This window comes from Nerophis ophidion, linkage group LG24, assembly GCF_033978795.1.
Source record: "Nerophis ophidion isolate RoL-2023_Sa linkage group LG24, RoL_Noph_v1.0, whole genome shotgun sequence".
In the NCBI taxonomy this organism is placed as follows: Eukaryota; Metazoa; Chordata; class Actinopteri; order Syngnathiformes; family Syngnathidae; genus Nerophis; species Nerophis ophidion.
The window spans coordinates 37,587,269-37,608,245 of record NC_084634.1 but is presented as its reverse complement, the minus strand read 5'-3'; the positions used below and the strand labels follow the sequence as shown (position 1 = coordinate 37,608,245).

The 20,977-nt window shown below is 40.3% G+C and overlaps 1 protein-coding gene across 2 annotated transcripts in view; it reads left to right on the top strand.

Annotated features, from left to right (window-relative positions):
* LOC133542307 (N-lysine methyltransferase SMYD2-like) overlaps positions 1-17,907 on the top strand; it is a 34,249-nt gene extending 16,342 nt beyond the window's left edge. The window contains exons 7-12 of one of the 2 annotated variants that reach the window (XM_061886310.1): positions 194-296; positions 6,696-6,806; positions 7,927-8,038; positions 8,112-8,286; positions 16,884-16,992; positions 17,057-17,907. In XM_061886310.1, coding sequence (XP_061742294.1) covers positions 194-296; positions 6,696-6,806; positions 7,927-8,038; positions 8,112-8,286; positions 16,884-16,992; positions 17,057-17,137 — 691 coding nt within the window. In that variant the 3' untranslated portion in view covers positions 17,138-17,907. The remainder of the gene's footprint in view (positions 1-193; positions 297-6,695; positions 6,807-7,926; positions 8,039-8,111; positions 8,287-16,883; positions 16,993-17,056) is intronic. The other variant, XM_061886309.1, reaches the window with a different exon arrangement.
* The last annotated feature ends 3,070 nt before the right edge of the window (positions 17,908-20,977 follow it).

Sequence of the window (20,977 nt, the reverse complement as noted above, 5' to 3'; positions counted from 1 at the left end):
TAAAAAAGTAAAATCATAAAAAAATCAGGTATGTCTTATTTAGGTGTAATTTAATTGCAGGTAAATGTCCGGTGGGATACATGGTGGTCACCTGCCCACCAGGCAGACGATGGCTTCGCGTTACAGTGTTGGATGTCGCTGCGCGGCCGTACCTAATGAAGTGTCTGATTTTTTTTTTCTTGTGCGTCCGCAGCCTGGCGCTGATAAACCACAGCTGTCTCCCCAGTGTCATTGTGACTTACAGCGGGACGCGGGCTGACGTCCGAGCGGTGAAAGACATGAAGCCCGGAGATGAAGTGAGGAAAAGTGGCAGCTCATCTTTCCACATATTCAACATGTCTGCCACTAACTGCATTTGGAAAAGACATATGTAGTACAGTACACGGCGCTGTAGATTTGAGATTAATTTAGTTTTAAACTACAAACCCCCTATCCATATGAGTTGGGAAATTGTGTTAGATGTAAATATAAACAGAATACAATGATTTGCAAATCTTTTTCAACCAATATTCAATTGAATGCACTACAAAGACAACATATTTGATGTTCAAACTCATAAACAATTTTTTTTTTTGCAAATAATAATTAACTTAGAATTTAATGGCTGCAACACGTGCCAAAGTAGTTGGGAAAAAGGCATGTTCACCATTGTGTTACATCACCTTTTCTTTTAACAACACTCAATAAACATTTGGGATCTGAGGAAACTAATTGTTGAAGCTTTGAAAGTGGAATTCTTTCCCATTCTTGTTTTATGTAGAGCTTCAGTCCTTCAACAGTCCGGGGTCTCCGCTGTTGTATTTTACGCTTCATAATGTCCATCCATCCATTTTCTACCGCTTATTCCCTTTCGGGGTCGCTGGCGCCTATCTCAGCTACAATCGGGCGGAAGGCAGGGTACACCCTGGACAAGTCGCCACCTCATCGCAGGGCCAACACAGATAGACAGACAACATTCACACACTAGGGCCAATTTAGTGTTGCCAATCAACCTATCCCCAGGTGCATGTCTTTGGAAGTGGGAGGAAGCCGGAGTACCCAGAGGGAACCCACGCATTCACGGGGAGAACATGCAAACTCCACACAGAAAGATCCCGGGCCTGGATTTGAACCCAGGACTGCAGGACCTTCGTATTGTGAGGCAGAAGCACAAACCCCTCTGCCACCGTGAATGCTTCATAATGCGCCACACATTTTCCATGGGAGACAGGTCTGGACTGCAGGCGAGCCAGGAAAGTACCCGCACTCTTTTTTTACAAAGCCACGCTGTTGTAACACGTGCTGAATGTGGCTTCGCATTGTATTGCTGAAATAAGCAGGGGCGTTCATGAAAAAGGCGGCGCTTAGATGGCAGCATATGTTGTTCCAAAACCTGTATGTACCTTTCAGCATTAATGGTGCCTTCACAGATGTGTAAGTTACCCATGCTTTGGGCACTAATGCACCCCCATACCATCACAGATGCTGGCTTTTGAACTTTGTGTCGATAACAGTCTGGATGGTTCGCTTCCCCTTTGGTCCAAAGTACACGACGTCCACATTTTCCAAAAACAATTTGAAATGTGGCCTCGTCAGACCACAGAACACTTTTCCACTTAGTACCAGTCCATCTTAGATGATTTTGGGCCCAGAGAAGCCGGTGGCGTTTCTGGATGTTGTTGATAAATGGCTTTCGCTTTGCATAATAGAGCTTTAACTTGCACTTACAGATGTAGCGACCAATTGTATTTAGTGACAGTGGTTTTCTGAAGTGTTCCTGAGCCCGTGTAGTGATATCCTTTAGAGATTGATGTCAGTTTTTGATAAAATGCTGTCTGAGGGATCGAAGGTCACGGTCATTCAATGTTGGTTTCCGGCCATGCCGCTTACGTGGAGTGATTTCTCCAGATTCTCTGAACCTTTTGATGATGTTATGGACCGTAGATATTGAAATCTCTACATTTCTTGCAATTGCACTTTGAGAAACATTGTTCTTAAACTGTTTGACTATTTGCTCACGCAGTTGTGGACAAAGGGGTGTACCTCGCCCCATCCTTTCTTGTGAAAGACTGAGCATTTTTGGGAAGCTGTTTTTATACCCAATCATGGCACCCACCTGTTCCCAAATAGCCTGCACACCTGTGGGATGTTCCAAATAAGTATTTTATGAGCAGCATTCCTCAACTTTATCAGTATTTATTGCCACCTTTCCCAACTTTTTTGTCACGTGTTGTTGGCACAAATTCTAAAGTTAATGATTATTTGCAAAAAAAAAATGTTTATCAGTTTGAACATCAAATATGTTGTCTTTGTAGCATATTCAACTGAATATGGGTTGAAAAGGATTTGCAAATCATTGTATTCTGTTTATATTTACATCTAACACAATTTCCCAAATCATATGGAAGCGGGGTTTGTACTTCTTAGTCATCCATCAAAGTCAAAGTTTATTCACAGAGCCCTTAATCAAAAGCCACAATGACATCCTCGGCTCAGATTATTATTTTTAATATAAATCAGAATATTATTTAACCCAAGGCCGCCCCTCCTTATATGCAGATCATATGCTTTTCGTCGGGCCTACAGATCCATTTTGTGTGAAGACACGCATGTAAAATGTCAGTTAAAGAATGACATTTTACCGCAAATGTGTTCCTAGCCGCTTCCTGCTCCGTCAATGATAAAACCATAATGGCAAATTAAACTTTTGTTGTTTGTGCTTGTCTTGAAAGACGGTACTGAATACCAATCCCAGTAAAAGTTAGTTTGGAAGGCCTGTAAATGTATCTTTTATTGATGTTAAAATTGGTCAATACTATTTTAGTTGTGCAAAATAATGTAGTACAGTGAATGTGTTTTAGTCTTAAAAAATTGCATCAAATTAAATAGAAGTTTGATTAAAAAAATATAAAAATCGCTATGAATAACATTTTGCTTTAATGGAACGACTATTATTTAAATGATGTATAATTCTATATGTATTCATTTAGACTATATAAAATAAATGACTAAAAAAAAAATCATAATAATTGCAGTATCAACTCCTTTTACTTGTTTAACTATATTTTTAATATAATTTTTTAACATCAACGAAAGCATTTTACATCCTTGCAAAACGTTTTTTTTTTCTAAATATTTTAATGTAAATTATCTTTATTGTAGTAAAAGGTAACATTATTGTGAATAATTGCATTCGTCATTTACCTCGAATGTTGAATAGCTTTAATAAATTGTGTTGAATCTTTATACTATGCGATAAAAACATTTTTATTCTAAGAAACATATTTATTCTAATTTTTACAATCGCGTTGAAATTAGCAATGTTTTTGAGTTGCTGCAAAATGATGTACTTGACCAATTTATGAACAGAAATTACATTATTTGATTTCAAACATGCATACAGTTACAATGTGGTACACTACATATTTGCAGTTTCCCATTACGTGTCCGAAAAGGAGTAAGAAGTTATTTAATTATTCATTATTTTATTGTTTATTTAAGCCCACCCCTTTTACCTTACAATAATAATAATAATAGATTTTATTTGTAAAAAGCACTTTACCTTGAGCAAACAACCTCAAAGTGCTAGAGTGTATATAAAAAAAAGAAAGATAATAATAATAAGATGATAATAAAAATAAAAACAATAACAGCCCAAGAGCTAGAACTAGTATGCACACATCCAGGGGCCCCCAAACTACGGCCCGCGGGCCAGATCCGGCCCGCCAGCGTCCAAAATCCGACCCGCGATAGTCCCAAGTTAAAAGAATGAATAAATAAGAAAAACATAGTTTTTTATTTAGAATTTTTGGAAATCTGTCCTTTTAAATCCATTTTCTAGCACTCGTTACTGTCAGTATCTTCTAGCTGTTCAGGCAATTCATATTGTTGAAAAATGCATTTTCCCATCGATAATGTAACATCATCAGCGACAAGTGCGCGCTCTTTCAGGCAATTAGTACACAAGGAATATATATATACATATACACAGTGGGGCAAAAAAGTATTTAGTCAGCCAGCGATTGTGCAAGTTCTCCCACTTAAAATGATGACAGAGGTCTGTAATTTTCATCATAGGTACACTTCAACTGTGAGAGACAGAATGCGGAGAAAAAAAAATCCAGGAATTCACATTGTAGGAATTTTAAAGAATTTATTCGTAAATTATGGTGGAAAATAAGTATTTGGTCAACCATTCAAAGCTTTTAAAGATCAATCGTCCTGTCCCCTTAGCAGAAAAACAGCCCCAAAGCATGATGTTTCCACCCCCATGCTTCACAGTAGGTGTGGTGTTCTTGGGATGCAACTCAGTATTCTTCTTCCTCCAAACACCACCAGTTGAGTTTATACCAAAAAGTTCTATTTTGGTTTCATCTGACCACATGACATTCTCCCAATCCTCTGCTGTATCATCCATGTATCCATTTTGCTATAAACTCAACTCGTCGTGTTTGGAGGAAGAAGAATACTGAGTTGCATCCAAAGAACACCATACCTACTGTGAAGCATGGGGGTGGAAACATCATGCTTTGGGGCTGTTTTTCTGCTAAAGGGACAGGACGATTGATCCGTGTTAAGGAAAGAATGAATGGGGCCATGTATCGTGAGATTTTGAGCCAAAACCTCCTTCCATCAGTGAGAGCTTTGAATGGTTGACCAAATACTTATTTTCCACCATAATTTACGAATAAATTCTTTAAAATTCCTACAATGTGAATTCCTGGATTTTTTTTCTCCGCATTCTGTCTCTCACAGTTGAAGTGTACCTATGATGAAAATTACAGACCTCTGTCATCATTTTAAGTGGGAGAACTTGCACAATCTTTTTTGCCCCACTGTAAATATATATATATATATATATATATATATATATATATATATACATACATACAAATATGTATATATGTATACATATATATTTTATATATGTATACATATGTATATAAATATGTATATATATATTTATATACACACACACATATATATGTACATATATATATATATGTGTGTGTCTGTGTGTGTATATATATATATATATATATATATATATATATACATACAAATATGTATATATGTATACATATATATTTTATATATGTATACATATGTATATAAATATGTATATATATATATACACACACACACATATATATGTACATATATATATATATGTGTGTGTCTGTGTGTGTATATATATGTATGGGTATATGTATATATATATATATATATATATACATATATATATATATATATATATATATATATATATATATATACACATATGTGTATATATATATATATATATATATATAAATATATCCATCCATCCATTTTCTACCGCTTGTCCCTTTTGGGGTCGCTGGCGCCTATCTCAGCTGCATTCGTGCGGTAGGCAGTGTACACCCTGGACAAGTCGCCACCTCATCGCAGGGCCAATATATATACATATATATATATATGTATATATATATACATATATATATACACACAGATATATATATATCTATATATATATAATCTGTGTATATATATATGTGCGTATGTATATATATATATGTGTATACATATACATATATGTGTGTATATATATATTTATATATGTATATGTATATGTATATATATATATATATATATATATATATATATATATATATATATATATATGCACATACATACACATACTTACATATAGCCCGGCCCCCATCCAAATTGTTTTAACCCAATGAAAAAGTTTGGGAACCCCTGCATATATCTATAAAAAGGCTATTTAAAAAAAAAAAAAAAAAAAAGGTTTTTTAAGCCTTTTTTAAAAGCATCCACAGTTACATAATTTTTAACAATTCTTTTTTTTACTTCCTGCGCTCAATCTGCAACACAAACATTAAATTACCAGTGAAGTTCTCATGGATAAAAAGCCGTTCATAAGTTGTGGTTCAGATTATTAAAATGTACTCGTTTTTCGATACGGTTCAAGATGGATTCTTCTTAAATTCGATCATGTGATCAGAATGGAATGTAAAAAAAGGGCTAATTTCTTTGATGATTGACTGCTTCTTCCTACTCCTTTTCAGACATGTTGTAATGAGATACTGTGATGTACCACATCGCCACTGTCTTCATGTTCCAAATAAGCCAACGCCACAACCAACATGATTCAAAAAGCTACTTAAAAATAGCCCGCACAAGTTCTCGATGTGTTAGGGTGGCCACAGTTTAACCCTGGAACCGATTATTTCTATTTCTAGGACTTCCGATGAGCAACATAGTTGTGGGCGGGTGAACCCTGAGGTTCCGTCGGTGGTTATTTTCGGACTTAAGCTTAAAACGAGTGTTTATCATTGCCTGGCAGACATTTATGAATATGTCCATGAGTTGAATGTGAGTGTGTGCTAAAGCAGTGTTTTTTAACCACTGTGCCGCAGTGATAATATCCGACTTTTTGCAATACTATCAATTTTTGCAGAATGTGCGGCAGGCCGGTAAACGATTAGCTGCGGGCCGCACTTTGGACACCCCTGCTTTAAAGTTATATCCAACAATTGCGAGAATGATTTTTTTACTGTCAATATAAGCTTCTAAGTGAGATGTTTTTTAATGTTTTCTGCTGGTGGTGTGCCTGGGGATTTTTTTTAAATGAAAAAAAATTGTGCCTCAGCTCAGAAAAGGTTGAAAAACACTGTGCCAGAGGATCAAACCTGGTTTATTTCCACCTGCAGGTCCTGATCAGCTATATAGACCTTCTGTACCCGACTGACGACCGCAACCAGAGGCTGAGGGAGTCCTACTACTTCACCTGCGACTGTCAGGAGTGTAAGAGCAGGTCTAAAGTGAGTCCTGCAGCGCCATGTCACCAAGTGCACCTGTTGCAAACCTCTTTTTAAAAGCCTACTGAAATTAGATATTCTTATTTAAACGGGGATAGCAGGTCCATTCTATGTGTCATACTTGATCATTTCGCGATATTGCCATATTTTTTCTGAAAGGATTTAGTAGAGAACATCCACGATAAAGTTCGCAACTTTTGGTCGCTAATAAAAAAGCCTTGCCTGTACCGGAAGTAGCAGACGATGTGCGCGTGACGTCACGGGTTGTGGAGCTCCTCACATCTGAACATTGTTTACAAATCATGGCCACCAGCAGCGAGAGCGATTCGTACCAAAAAAGCGAAAAATTCCCCTTTAATTTGAGCGAGGATGAAAGATCCGTGGATGAGGAAAGTGAGAGTGAAGGACTAGAAAGAAAAAAAAAACTAGACGGCAGAGCGATTCAGATGTTATTAGCCACATTTACTAGGATAATTCTGGAAAACCCCTTATCTGCTTATTATGTTACTAGTGTTTTAGTGAGATTATATGGTCGTACCTGTACAACCTGAAAGTCGGAGGGGTGTGGTGATCGCCAGTGTCTCCGAGGGAAGCCACATTTCTCGACAAGGCAAACGCAGCCGTTGGGGCCGAGCTGAGATTTTTTTTTTCCCCCTCTTCCACGGTGGAAGCATCCGACGGTCGGGGCTGCCGGTGGGAAGAGGCAAGAGAGTCGCAGCTGCGTCTTTAACATGTGCAGGAGGAACGATGCAAGCTCTCCGCTCATGTCTACGGTAATAGCCGACTTATTACCACCATTTTCTCACCGAAACCTGCCGGTTGACATGTGGTAGGGAACCATGTTCGCTTGACCGCTCTGTTCCATAGTAAAGCTTCACCGTCATCTTTCGGGAATGTAAACAAGGAAACACCGACCAAAATATCCTCTCTAACAGTAGTCCCCAACCACCGGGCCGCGGAAGAATTTTTTATTATTATTATTTATTATTATTTTTTTTTTATTAAATCAACATAAAAAACACAAGATACACTTACAATTAGTGCACTAACCCAAAAAAACTCCCTTTTTCATGACAAAAAAAATTACAATAAAATAAGTAGGCTTTTAACCCCTCACCTGCAGGACAAGGTGAAGCTGAAGGTGCGCAAGCAGATGGAGGCCGAGGCTGCCGGCGCCATGGTGCGCTACGCCCGGAAGACCATTCGGGAGTTCCGGGCCCTCAAAGACCTGAAAAATATCCTTTGACCAGAATAAAAGGCGGATTAACCTTCCCTCCTTCCGCCTGTGGCCCCTTGACTCAGTGGCACCCCCTAGCGAGCTGTTGGAGATGTGCGAGCAGAGCCTGGAAGAGATGGGGTCCGTGTTCGAGGACTCCAACGTCTACATGCTGCACATGACGTACCAGGCCATGGGCGTGTGCATCTACATGTCGGACACAGAGGGCGCCGTGAGGTACGGCGAGAAGCTCATCAAACCCTTCAGGTGAGCGGCAAGCACAGCAGACACAACATTAGGTACACGCTACACCCATTTTTACGTGGAAAAGAATGTATGCTCGAGGTTTTAATGCACGCAGTAGTGTGATTACCTTACACAATCATTGTCCATCCATCCATTTTCTACCGCTTGACCCTTTCGGGATCGTGGGGGGTGCTGGAGCCTATCAGCTGCATTCGGGCGGAAGGTGGGGTACACCCTGGACACACAATCGCAGTGTCCAATAAAAATGGTATTTTTCCTTTTCGGAAATATACCCCTAAAAAAATATCCTCATAAAGGCAAATATTCATCAAATAATCCATCCGTTTTCTACCACTTGTCCCTTTTGGGGTCGCTAGAGCCTATCCCAGCTGCATTCGGGCGGAAGGCGGGGTACACCCTGGACATACAATCATTGTGTCCAATGAAAATGGTATTTTTCCTTTTCGGAAATATACCCCTAAACAATATCCTCATAAGGGAAAATATTCATCAAATAAGCCATCCATTTTCTACCACTTGTCCCTTTCGGGGTTGCGGGGGGCGCTGGAGCCTATCACAGCTGCATTCAAGCGGAAGGCGGGGTACACCCTGGACAATCAATCATTGTGTCCAATGAAAATGGTATTTTTCCTTTTTGGAAATATACCCCTAAAAATATCCTCATTAGGAAAAATATTAATCAAGTAATCCATCCATTTTCTACCGCTTGTCCCTTTTGGGGTTGCTAGAGCCTATCCCAGCTGCATTCGGGCGGAAGGCGTGTACACCCTGGACACAATCATTATGTCCAATGAAAATGGTATTTTTCCTTTTTGGAAATATCCATCATCTTCCGCTAATCCGAGGTCGGGTCGCGGGGGCAACAGCCTAAGCAGGGAAACCCAGACTTCCCTCTCCCCAGCCACTTCGTCCAGCTCTTCCCGGGGGATCCCGAGGCGTTCCCAGGCCAGCCGGGAGACATAGTCTTCCCAACGTGTCCTGGGTCTTCCCCGTGGCCTCCTACCGGTTGGACGTGCCCTAAACACCTCCCTAGGGAGGCGTTCGGGTGGCATCCTGACCAGATGCCCGAACCACCTCATCTGGCTCCTCTCGATGTGAAGGAGCAGCGGCTTTACTTTGAGTTCCTCCCGGATGGCTGAGCTTCTCACCTTATCTCTAAGGGAGAGCCCCGCCACACGGCGGAGAAAACTCATTTCGGCCGCTTGTACCCGTGATCTTATCCTTTCGGTCATGACCCAAAGCTCATGACCATAGGTGAGGATGGGAACGTAGATCGACCGGTAAATTGAGAGCTTTGCCTTCCGGCTCAACTCCTTCTTCACCACAACGGATCGGTACAACGTCCGCATTACTGAAGACGCCGCACCGATCCGCCTGTCGATCTCACGATCCACTCTTCCCTCACTCGTGAACAAGACTCCTAGGTACTTGAACTCCTCCACTCGGGGCAGGGTCTCCTCCCCAACCCGGGGATGGCACTCCACCCTTTTCCGGGCGAGAACCATGGACTCGGACTTGGAGGTGCTGATTCTCATTCCGGTCGCTTCACACTCGGCTGCGAACCGATCCAGCGAGAGCTGAAGATCCCGGTCAGATGAAGCCATCAGGACCACATCATCTGCAAAAAGCAGAGACCTAATCCTGCAGCCACCAAACCGGAACTCCTCAACGCCTTGACTGCGCCTAGAAATTCTGTCCATAAAAGTTATGAACAGATTCGGTGACAAAGGGCAGCCTTGGCGGAGTCCAACCCTCACTGGAAACGTGTCCGACTTACTGCCAGCAATGCGGACCAAGCTCTGGCACTGATCGTACAGGGAACGGACCGCCACAATAAGACAGTCCGATACCCCATACTCTCTGAGCACTCCCCACAGGACTTCCCGAGGGACACGGTCGAATGCCTTCTCCAAGTCCACAAAGCACATGTAGACTGGTTGGGCAAACTCCCACGCACCCTCAAGAACCCTGCCGAGAGTATAGAGCTGGTCCACAGTTCCACGACCAGGACGAAAACCACACTGTTCCTCCTGAATCCGAGGTTCGACTATCCGACGTAGCCTCCTCTCCAGTACACCTGAATAAACCTTACCGGGAAGGCTGAGGAGTGTGATCCCACGATAGTTGGAACACACCCTCCGGTCCCCCTTCTTAAAGAGAGGAACCACCACCCCGGTCTGCCAATCCAGAAATATACCCCTAAAATATCCTCATTAGGAAAAATATTATTCAAGTAATCCATCCATTTGCTACCGCTTGTCCCTTTCGGGGTGGCGGGTGGTCCTGGAGCCTATCACAGCTGCATTTGGGCGGAAGGCGGTGTACACCCTGGACACACAATCGTCATGTCCAATAAAAATTGTATTTTTCCTTTTCAGAAATATACCCCCAAAAATATCCTTATTAGGAAAAATATTAATCAAGTAATCCATCCATTTCCTACCGCTTGTCTCTTTTGGGGTCTTTGGAGCTTATCCCAGCTGTATTCGGGCGGAAGGCGTGTACACCCTGGACACACAATCATTATGTCCAATGAAAATGGTATTTTTCCTTTTTGGAAGTATACCCCTAAAAATATCCTCATTAGGAAAAATATTAATCAAGTAATCCATCCATTTTCTACCGCTTGTCCCTTTCGGGGTCGCGGGGGGCGCTGGAGCCTATCACAGCTGCATTCGGGCGGAAGGCGGGGTACACCCTGGACATACAATCATTGAGTCCAATGAAAATGGTATTTTTCCTTTTAAGAAATATACCCCTAAAAAATATCCTCATAAGGGAAAATATTCATCAAATAAGCCATCCATTTTCTACGGCTTGTCCCTTTCGGGGTTGCGGGGGGCGCTGGAGCCTATCACAGCTGCATTCAAGTGGAAGGCGGGGTACACCCTGGACAATCAATCATTGTGTCCAAAGAAAATTGTATTTTTCCTTTTTGGAAATATACCCCTAAAAATATCCTCATTAGGAAAAATATTATTCAAGTAATCCATCCATTTTTTACCGCTTGTCCCTTTTGGGGTCGCTAGAGCCTATCCCAGCTGCATTCGGGCGGAAGGCGTGTACACCCTGGACACACAATCATCGTGTCCAATGAAAATGGTATTTTTCCTTTTTGTAAATATACCCCTAAAAATATCCTCATTAGGAAAAATATTAATCAAGTAATCCATCCATTTTCTACCGCTTGTCCCTTTCGGGGTCGCGGGGGGCGCTGGAGCCTATCACAGCTGCATTCAGGCGGAAGGCGGTGTACACCCTGGACACAAGCATTGTGTCCAATGAAAATTGTATTTTTCATTTTCGGAAATATACCCCTAAAAAAATATCCTCATAAGGGAAAATATTCATCAAATAATCCGTCCATTTTCTACCGCTTGTCCCTTTCGGGGTCGCGGGGGGCGCTGGAGCCTATCACAGCTGCATTCCAGCGGAAGGCGGTGTACACCCTGGACACACAATCATTGTGTCCAATGAAAATGGTATTTTTCATTTTCGGAAATATTCCCCCAAAAATATCCTCATTAGGAAAAATATTAATCAAGTAATCCATCCATTTTCTACCGCTTGTCCCTTTTGAGGTCGCTAGAGCCTATCCCAGCTGCATTCGGGCGGAAGGCGTTTACACCCTGGACACACAATCATCGTGTCCAATGAAAATGGTATTTTTCATTTTCGGAAATATACCCCCAAAAATATTAATCACGTAATCCATCCATTTTCTACCGCTTGTCCCTTTTGGGGTCGCTAGAGCCTATCCCAGCTGCATTCGGGCAGAAGGGGTTTACACCCTGGACACACAATCATCGTGTCCAATGAAAATGGTATTTTTCATTTTCGGAAATATACCCCCAAAAATATCTTCATTAGGAAAAATATTAATCAAGTAATCCATCCATTTTCTACCGCTTGTCCCTTTCGGGGTCCCGGGGGGTGCTGGAGCCTATCTCAGCTGCATTCGGGCGCAAGACGGGGTTCACCCTGGACAAGTCGCCACCTCATCCCAGGGCCAACACAGATAGACAGACAACATTCACACACTAGGGACTATTTAGTGTTGCCAATCAACCTATCCCCAGGTGCATGTCTTTGGAGGTGGGAGGGGCCTATCCCCAGGTGCATGTCTTTGGAGGTGGGAGGGGCCTATCCCCAGGTGCATGTCTTTGGAGGTGGGAGGGGCCTATCCCCAGGTGCATGTCTTTGGAGGTGGGAGGGGCCTATCCCCAGGTGCATGTCTTTGGAGGTGGGAGGGGCCTATCTCCAGGTGCATGTCTTTGGAGGTGGGAGGGGCCTATCTCCAGGTGCATGTCTTTGGAGGTGGGAGGGGCCTATCCCCAGGTGCATGTCTTTGGAGGTGGGAGGGGCCTATCTCCAGGTGCATGTCTTTGGAGGTGGGAGGGGCCTATCCCCAGGTGCATGTCTTTGGAGGTGGGAGGAAGCCGGAGTACCCAGAGGGAACCCACGCAGTCACGGGGAGGACATGTGGGCGATCCACGCACCTGATCTCGTTTCCGGCGTCGATCCGGGCGCGCCTTGCCTCGCCGCCATCTTGGAGTGGGCCCCGGCGTGCCTTGCCTGGCTGTCGGTCCGTCAGCCACGCCTCCTCACAGTCCTCCACCGCCAGACGCAAGCTGGGACTCTGGCCCGCTGGGCCTACACCCCCCCCTTTTTTGAGGGAGCGGGAAGTGACGACACCCAGGTCCACCTGTGGCCCCGCTCTTCTTTTTCACCTGTTCTTTTTCTTCCTCTTCATCGTCTTTTTCTTTGTCTTCTTCTTTGTCTTTTTCTCTTTCTTCCTCATCTTTGTTGTCTTTTTCTGTTTTCTTCTTTCCTCTTCATCGTCTTTATCGTCTTTTTCTTTGTCCTCTTTGTTGTCTTCCTCTTCATCTTTTTTTCTTCTTCTTTTCTTCCTCTTCATCATCTTTGTCATCTTTTTCTTTGTCCTATTCTTTGTCTTCTTCCTCTTCGACTTTTCCTTTGTCTTCTTTGTCCTCTTCTTTGTCTTTTTCTTCCTCTTCATCATCTTTTTCTTTGTCCTCTTCTTTGTCTTTTTCTTTGTCTTCTTTATCGTCTTTTTCTTTGTCTTCTTCTTTGTCTTTTTCTTCCTCTTCATCGTCTCTGTTGTATTTTTCTTTGTCTTTTTCTTCGTCTTCATTGTCTTTTTCTTTGTATTCTTATTTGTCTTCCTCTTCATCGTCTTTGTTGTCTTTTTTTCGTCTTTTTCTTAGTCTTCTTTTCCTTCCTCCTCATCGTCTGTCATCATTTTCTTTGTCTTCTTCTTCTTTGTCTTTTTCATTATCTTTATCTTTTTCTTTGTCTTGTTCTTTGTATTCTTCTTCTTTGTCTTCTTCTTCCTCTTCATTGTCTGTCATCTTTTTCTTTGTCTTCTTCTTCCTCTACATTGTCTTTGTCGTCTTTTTCTTTGTCTTTTTCTTCTGTCTTTTTCTTCTTCTGTGACTTTTTCTTCTTTTTCATCATCTTCACCATCATAATCATTATCTTCATCTTTATCATCTTCACCATCATCATTTTCAACAACTTTGGGGGATGGGGGGGTCCATTCGCCGCTCCCCCTGCCTGTTCCGCCAACACCTGCATGAGCCGGCATTGCTGGCGGCTGCTTGCTGCGAGGCCGGCAAGCGCGCCTCCAAGAGATCCTCCTCCCGCCTCCGGTGGTCCGTCCACGTTGGGCGCCAAATGTGACTTGACTCAAGCCGTCAAAGTGCGGGTTCCATGGACTATCAAGGAAGGACATAATTGTGAGCAGGTTTAGACTTATTTATTTCAAAGAATGTGTCTCTTGCTGTGTTGCTTTTCAGCCTTTCCGTCTGCTGCTCGCTCTTCCGCTTGCCTTCCTCGCGCTCTCCGTCTCTCTCTCAGCATCCGCTTCTCGCTTGCTTCTTCTCTTCTCTCCATCTCTCTTCCTTTTCCACGCTCACGGCTGCCGCCCTTTTATACAGTGTGAGACGATTACTTGATTGTGCCCAGCTGGGCGATCCACACACCTGATATTTGCGGCGTCGATCCCGGCGCGCCCCGCCTCGGCTCTGGCTCGCAGTCCATGCCTCCTCACCACCCGGCGTGCCCTGCCTCGCTGTCGGTCCTTCGGCCATGCTTCCTTACAATCCCGAACCCAGGAATGAACTCAGGACCTTTGTATTGTGAGGCACATGCACTAACCCCCTGTTCCACCGTGCTGCTGTATTACCCATGCCTTGGGCACTAATACACCTCCATAACATCAAAGATGCTGGCTTTTCAAGTTTGCGCCTAGAGCAGTTCGGATGGTTCTTTAGCTCTTTGGTCCGGAGGACACGACATCCACAGTTTCCAAAAGCAATTTGAAATGTGGACTCATCAGACCACAGAACACTTATCCACTTTGCATCAGTCCATCTTCGATGAGCTCAGGCCCAGCAAAGCCGGCGGCGTTTCTGGGTGTTGTTGATAAATGGCTTTCGCTTAGTATAGTAGAGTATTAACCATACAATTAATTTGAAATACATTTAAATGGCAGAAAAACATTAGAAATATGTGTATATAGAGTTGAATAGTACAAGTAGAAAATAACCTGACAATATTTATAGTCTATTTCTAATAGTGTTTGAAAGACGAAATATTCCCCTTGTGATAAAATGCGCATTCCATCATTAATCAATAGAGATGTCCGATATTATCGGCCGATAAATACTTTTAAATGTGGAATTGGAAATTATTGGTATCGGTTTGAAAAAGTAAAATTAATGACTTTTTAAAACACTGCTGTACGGAGTGGTACATATCCGGTAAAACACGGATATAAACCCAGTCAGCAGCCCCTCCCCTCTCCCACACACAACACAGGAGTTGACGACTGCAGCATGAGAGGTTTACTGGCGACGTTTGATGACCTCATCAAACGGCCACGAGCGCAGCATAACAACAACAAGTGTGTTGTTGCCGGTGCTGTAGCCGTGGCTAGCAAGCCAGCTCGCTTGGTGACTGACTAACGACACCATCTTTATGGTTTGGGATTATTCTAAAGTGTGTGTGACGGATAAAAAACTGTGAATCTGCTGCTATAAAAACATTTGTTATTGCTTTAGCCCTGCCTGACTCGCAGAGGTGAGGCTGCTTGAATGCGGTGGTGACGCTTCAAATGGGTTAGCATGTGTTATGAGAGTAGTGTATGTGTGTGTGTGTGGCCCTTTAATATGTGACAGCATGTGAGGTGAGTGTGTGGGCGAGCGAGGTGAGGGAGCGGTACCGTGAGTGTGGGGGGTGGCTAGTATTTTGTTGGATTGGCTGTGTGCAAGACCTCAATTAAGCCACGATTTGCAACTATAATAATAATAATAATGGATTAGATTTATATCGCGCTTTTCTATTGTTAGATACTCAAAGCGCTCACAGAGAAGTGGGAACCCATCATTCATTCACACCTGGTGGTGGTAAGCTACATCTGTAGCCACAGCTGCCCTGGGGTAGACTGACGGAAGCGTGGCTGCCAGTTTGCACCTACGGCCCCTCCGACCACCACCTATCATTCATTCATCATTCATTCACCAGTGTGAGCGGCACCGGGGGCAAAGGGTGAAGTGTCCTGCCCAAGGACACAACGGCAGCGACTTTGATGTCAATAGGTGGGAAGCGGACCTGCAACCCTCAGGTTTCTGGCACGGCCGCTCTACCCACTACGCCAGGGGTCGGGAACCTCTTTGGCTGAGAGAGCCATGAAAGCCAAATATTTTAAAATGTATATCCGTGAGAGCCATATAACATTCTTTAACACTGAATACAACTAAATGCGTGGATTTTTAAGTAAGATCCAACATTTTTAGAGTATAATAAGTCTCTTTTTTAATAACATTGTTATTCTGAAGGTAACCAATAATAACTGAAATATTTCTTACCATTAATGCGACTTCTGGTGCTGCATGGTTTTGTTGATGGCTTTGTAGTCTGGTTGATACGTGGTAATTTTTAACATTGTGATTACCAGCAGAATTATTCATTACTTATCGTGTTAAGCAATGCCAGCTAGGATTTATCTGAGAGCCAGATGCAGTCATCAAAAGAACCACATCCGGCTCTCGAGCCATAGGTTCCCTACCCTTGCACTACGCTATGCCGCCCCCTAATCGCAGGACTCTTCATTTACCCTGGAGTCCGGAGCTGTGGAGACCCACTGCCGGGTAGAGTGAAGGGTTTTTGCCCCCGAGAATACATCAGCCCTGGAGGAGTGTCTCCCCTGCGCTCCTCGACTACGGTCTGGGAGTCGGAAGCAGGAAAGGTGCAACACACGTCTGACGTGTTGTCAGAAGCAGCTGCTGAACAATGTCGGCAGCCAAACGGGAGATCTTAACGAGGCAGGAGGGTCTTCCAGCTCTGGCTTTTACATGTTGTCCTAGCCCGGTCGCTGCTAGCATCCGAAAAGCCCGTACCGAAAGGGTTCAATACAAATACAAATACCGTTACACCTCTACAGCACACTAGTGGTTAAAAACACTGGTATAGTTAACAAAGTGTGACAGTTTCAAACATTCTAATCTTGAAGTATGACAATGTGAGCATGTAGTTGTGCATGAAGAAGACGATAAAGCAACATTTCCACGCAGCCAGCTGTATCCTGCCTACTCTCTGAACGTGTCGTCCGTGTACCTGAAGCTGGCCAGACTCTACATGGAACTGGACAGGCGCTCCATGGGCATGAGCGCGCTGAAGAAGGTCGAGTCAAAAAAGGTTTTTGTTTTTGCAAGAGCGTGGCTAAACTGAAAGGGTGTGTTGACAGGCAACGGCCATCATGGAAGTGGCGCACGGGAGAGAGCACGGCTACGTGAAAGTGCTGCACCAGGACATGACTCGACTGTGATGAGCGTCTTCCAACACTTTCTCAGGTTTTCATACTGAAAGAATGTAAGCCAACAAAGTGTTATTTATGGATGTACTTTAAGCACACCGAGGTTTAAGGCGCACTCTCGAGTTTTGAGGGGGAAAAAAAGGATTTTAAGTGCGCCTTATGGTCCGAAAAATACGGTAAGCATTTTTATTTTGTCTCTCCAGAGCAGGGGTCGGGAACCTTTTTGGCTGAGAGAGCCATGAAAGCCAAATATTTTAAAATGTATTTTCGTGAGAGCCGTATAAAATTTTTATCACGGTCGAGTTCAAACACAGATGACATTTATTAAACAGACAAGAAGCAAGGAATTAAACAGAGACAGGATTCAATTTAGCTCAATGAGGAGAAACGCTTGGACCTGAACTCTTGTACAGTGTCGTCCCACGCTCAACAACAACTAAACGCATGAATCTCTTATTCTTTTTAATAACATTGTTATTCTGAAGGTAACCAATAATAAATAAAATACTTTTGACCATTAATGCGACTTCTTGAACAGGTGCGATAGAAACAGATGGATAGATTAAAATGCTTGAGAATGTTTTATATTTTGAACGTTATTTTTAACACTGTGATTACCTGCGGGATTATTCATTACTTATCGTGTTAAGCAATGTCAGCTAAGATTTACAGTGGGGCAAAGAAGTATTTAGTCAGCCAGCGATTGTGCAAGTTCTCCCACTTCAAATGATGACGGAGGTCTGTAATTTTCATCATAGGTACACTTCAACTGTGAGAGACGGAATGTAAAAAAAAAATCTAGAAATTTTAAATAATTTATTTGTAAATGATGGTAGAAAATAAGTATTTGGTCAACCATTCAAAGCTCTCACTGATGGAAGGAGGTTTTGGCTCAAAATCTCACAATACATGGCCCCATTCATTCTTTCCTTAACACGGATCAATCGTCCTGTCCCCTTAGCAGAAAAACAGCCCCAAAGCATGATGTTTCCACCCCCACGCTTCACAGTAGGTATGGTGTTCTTGGGATGCAACTCAGTATTCTTCTTCTTCCAAACACGACGAGTTGAGTTTATACCAAAAAGTTCTCTTTTGGTTTCATCTGACCACATGACATTCTCCCAATCCTCTGCTGTATCATCCATGTATCCATTTTGCTATAAACTCAACTCATCATGTTTGGAGGAATAAGAATACTGAGTTGCATCCCAAGAACACCATACCTACTGTAAAGCATGGGGGTGGAAACATCATGCTTTGGGGCTGTTTTTCTGCTAAGGGGACAGGACGATTGATCCGTGTTAAGGAAAGAATGAATGGGGCCATGTATCGTGAGATTTGGAGCCAAAACCTCCTTCCATCAGTGAGAGCTTTGAATGGTTGACCAAATACTTATTTTCCACCATCATTTACAAATAAATTCTTTAAAATTCCTAGATTTTTTTTCCCATTCTGTCTCTCACAGTTGAAGTGTACCTATGATGAAAATGACAGACCTCTGTCATCATTTTAAGTGGGAGAACTTGCACAATCGCTGGCTGACTTAATACTTTTTTGCCCCACTGTATCTGAGAGCCAGATGCGGTCATCAAAAGGGCCACATCTGGCTCTAGAGCCACAGGTTCCCTACCCCTGCTCTAGAGAGTAGTACTGATGTGCCTCAAAGTTGCTGCTTTCAACTCTTAGAAGTTCTTACAAAGTCAGTGAAACTTTTTACCCTCAGGTCCCGTTTAGAAAAGTGCAATAAAAATGTAATTTATTTTTTTTGTTTTTCACTATCAACCATATTTAGTCAGAAAAGTTCATACAAATAATATATATATAACACTTTTTTTTCATATTTATTTAATTGTTTCAATTGTTTTTTTAAACATGTATTTGGATTTACACATGTTTGTTTGGAATGGATAAAAAAAGTATGGCTCAATGAAAAGATTGCATTTTTTTTCTTGAGTTTTACTTGTTTAAAGTAATTCCCTAAATAATGTCACTGATATGCTCCCTCTGCCTCCTAGTGGTTGGGAGTGGCAGTGACGATTACTTTAGTGTCATCAGATTGTAGGTTTTAGTAAGTGTTATGATCTTCAGGTGATGTATGCCCTCGTTATCCTCTTCCCTGCAAGCAATCAAATGTGTAATAAAATATATTTATGAAATAATTACATATTGGGGAAAAAAAAGTGAAATATATTTAAAAATAAATGAAAATAGGATATTTCTAATGAATTGTAGGAAAACATTTGTCTTAAAAAAATAATAACATTTAAAAAATATTTTTAAAAAGTAGTTGGTTATATATTTAATATTTATTACAAAATATTTTATTAGTCATAAAAAAATCATAAATTTTTTAAAACCAATTTTTTTTATATTTTGAAAACTATTTAAAAAAGTTTTAAATATCTCTCTATATAAAACAATGTTTTTCCATATGTAATTTCATAAAAAAATAGTTTTCATAAAATAATTCTGTATAAACTACTGTAGATGAAGCATTTTTAATAAAATAACTACATATCTAAAGAACAACTAGCTACTCTTAAAATATTGTGGATTTTTTTTTATAAGTAATAAAATTTGAAGACAAAACATTTTCATTAAAATAACATATTTGAAAGTAACAACATGCAAAATAATTTCCAAACCATTTCTATGTAAAAATATATTTAAGAATAAATTAAAATAAGATTTTTTTCATGAATAGAATAGAAAAATGTGTTAATTTCTTTTTCAATCAAATTTAGAAGATTTTAAATATTTATAAAAAATAATTATGTAATTTAAAAAAAATACGTTTTTTCATAAATATTTATAGCAAAATGCTTTATTAGTCATAAAAAATCATACATTTTTAAAACAATTAAAAAAAATTAAAACTATTTACAGTTTTTAAATATCTCCTTATCTTATAAAACAATGTTTTTCATATGTAATGATTTTATAAAAAATGTTTTTTATAAAATAATTTTGTATAAATTACTGTCGATGAAGCATTTTTAATTAAAAAAATTACATATCCAAAAACAACTAGCTACTCTACAATATTGTGGATTTTTTTTATAAATAATAAAATTTGAAGACAAAACATTTTCATTAAAATAACATATTTGAAAGTTGCAACATGCAAAAAAATTCCAACCCATTTATATGTAAAAATATATTTAAGAATAAATAAAAATTGGATTTTTTTTTCATGAATAAAATAGTAAAATGTGTTAAATTCTTAAAAAAATACGTTTTTTCATATATAATATTTATAGCAAAAATGCTTTATTAAAAAAATACCCTAAAAATAAATATGATTTGAAAATGAATTGAATTGTTTTTAATAAAATACAATTTGTAAAAAAAATATGTTTTTTTTTCATAAAAATTTGTATCAAAAATGCTTTATTAAAAAAATACCCTAAAAATAAACTTGATTTGAAAATGAATTTGTTTTTGATAAAATACAATTTGTAAAAAAAATAAAAAATAAAAATTCGTTTTTTTTCCTACATATTTGTATCAAAAATGCCTTATTAAAAAAATGACCCTAAAAATAAATTTGTTTTTCAAATAAAATAATACAATTTGTAAAAAAAAAAACAATTATACGTTTTTTTTCATAAATATTTGTATCAAAAATGCTTTGTTAAAAAAAAATACCGTGAAAATAAACATGATTTGAAAATGAATTTAGTTGGTTTATAATAAAATATAATTTGTAAAAAAAAAAAAATATATACGTTTTTTCTTCATAAATATTTGTATCAGAAATGCTTTATTAAAAAAAATACCCTAAAATTAAATATGATTTGAAAATGAATTTATCTGGTTTTTAATTAAAAAAAATCAATTTGTAAAAAAAAA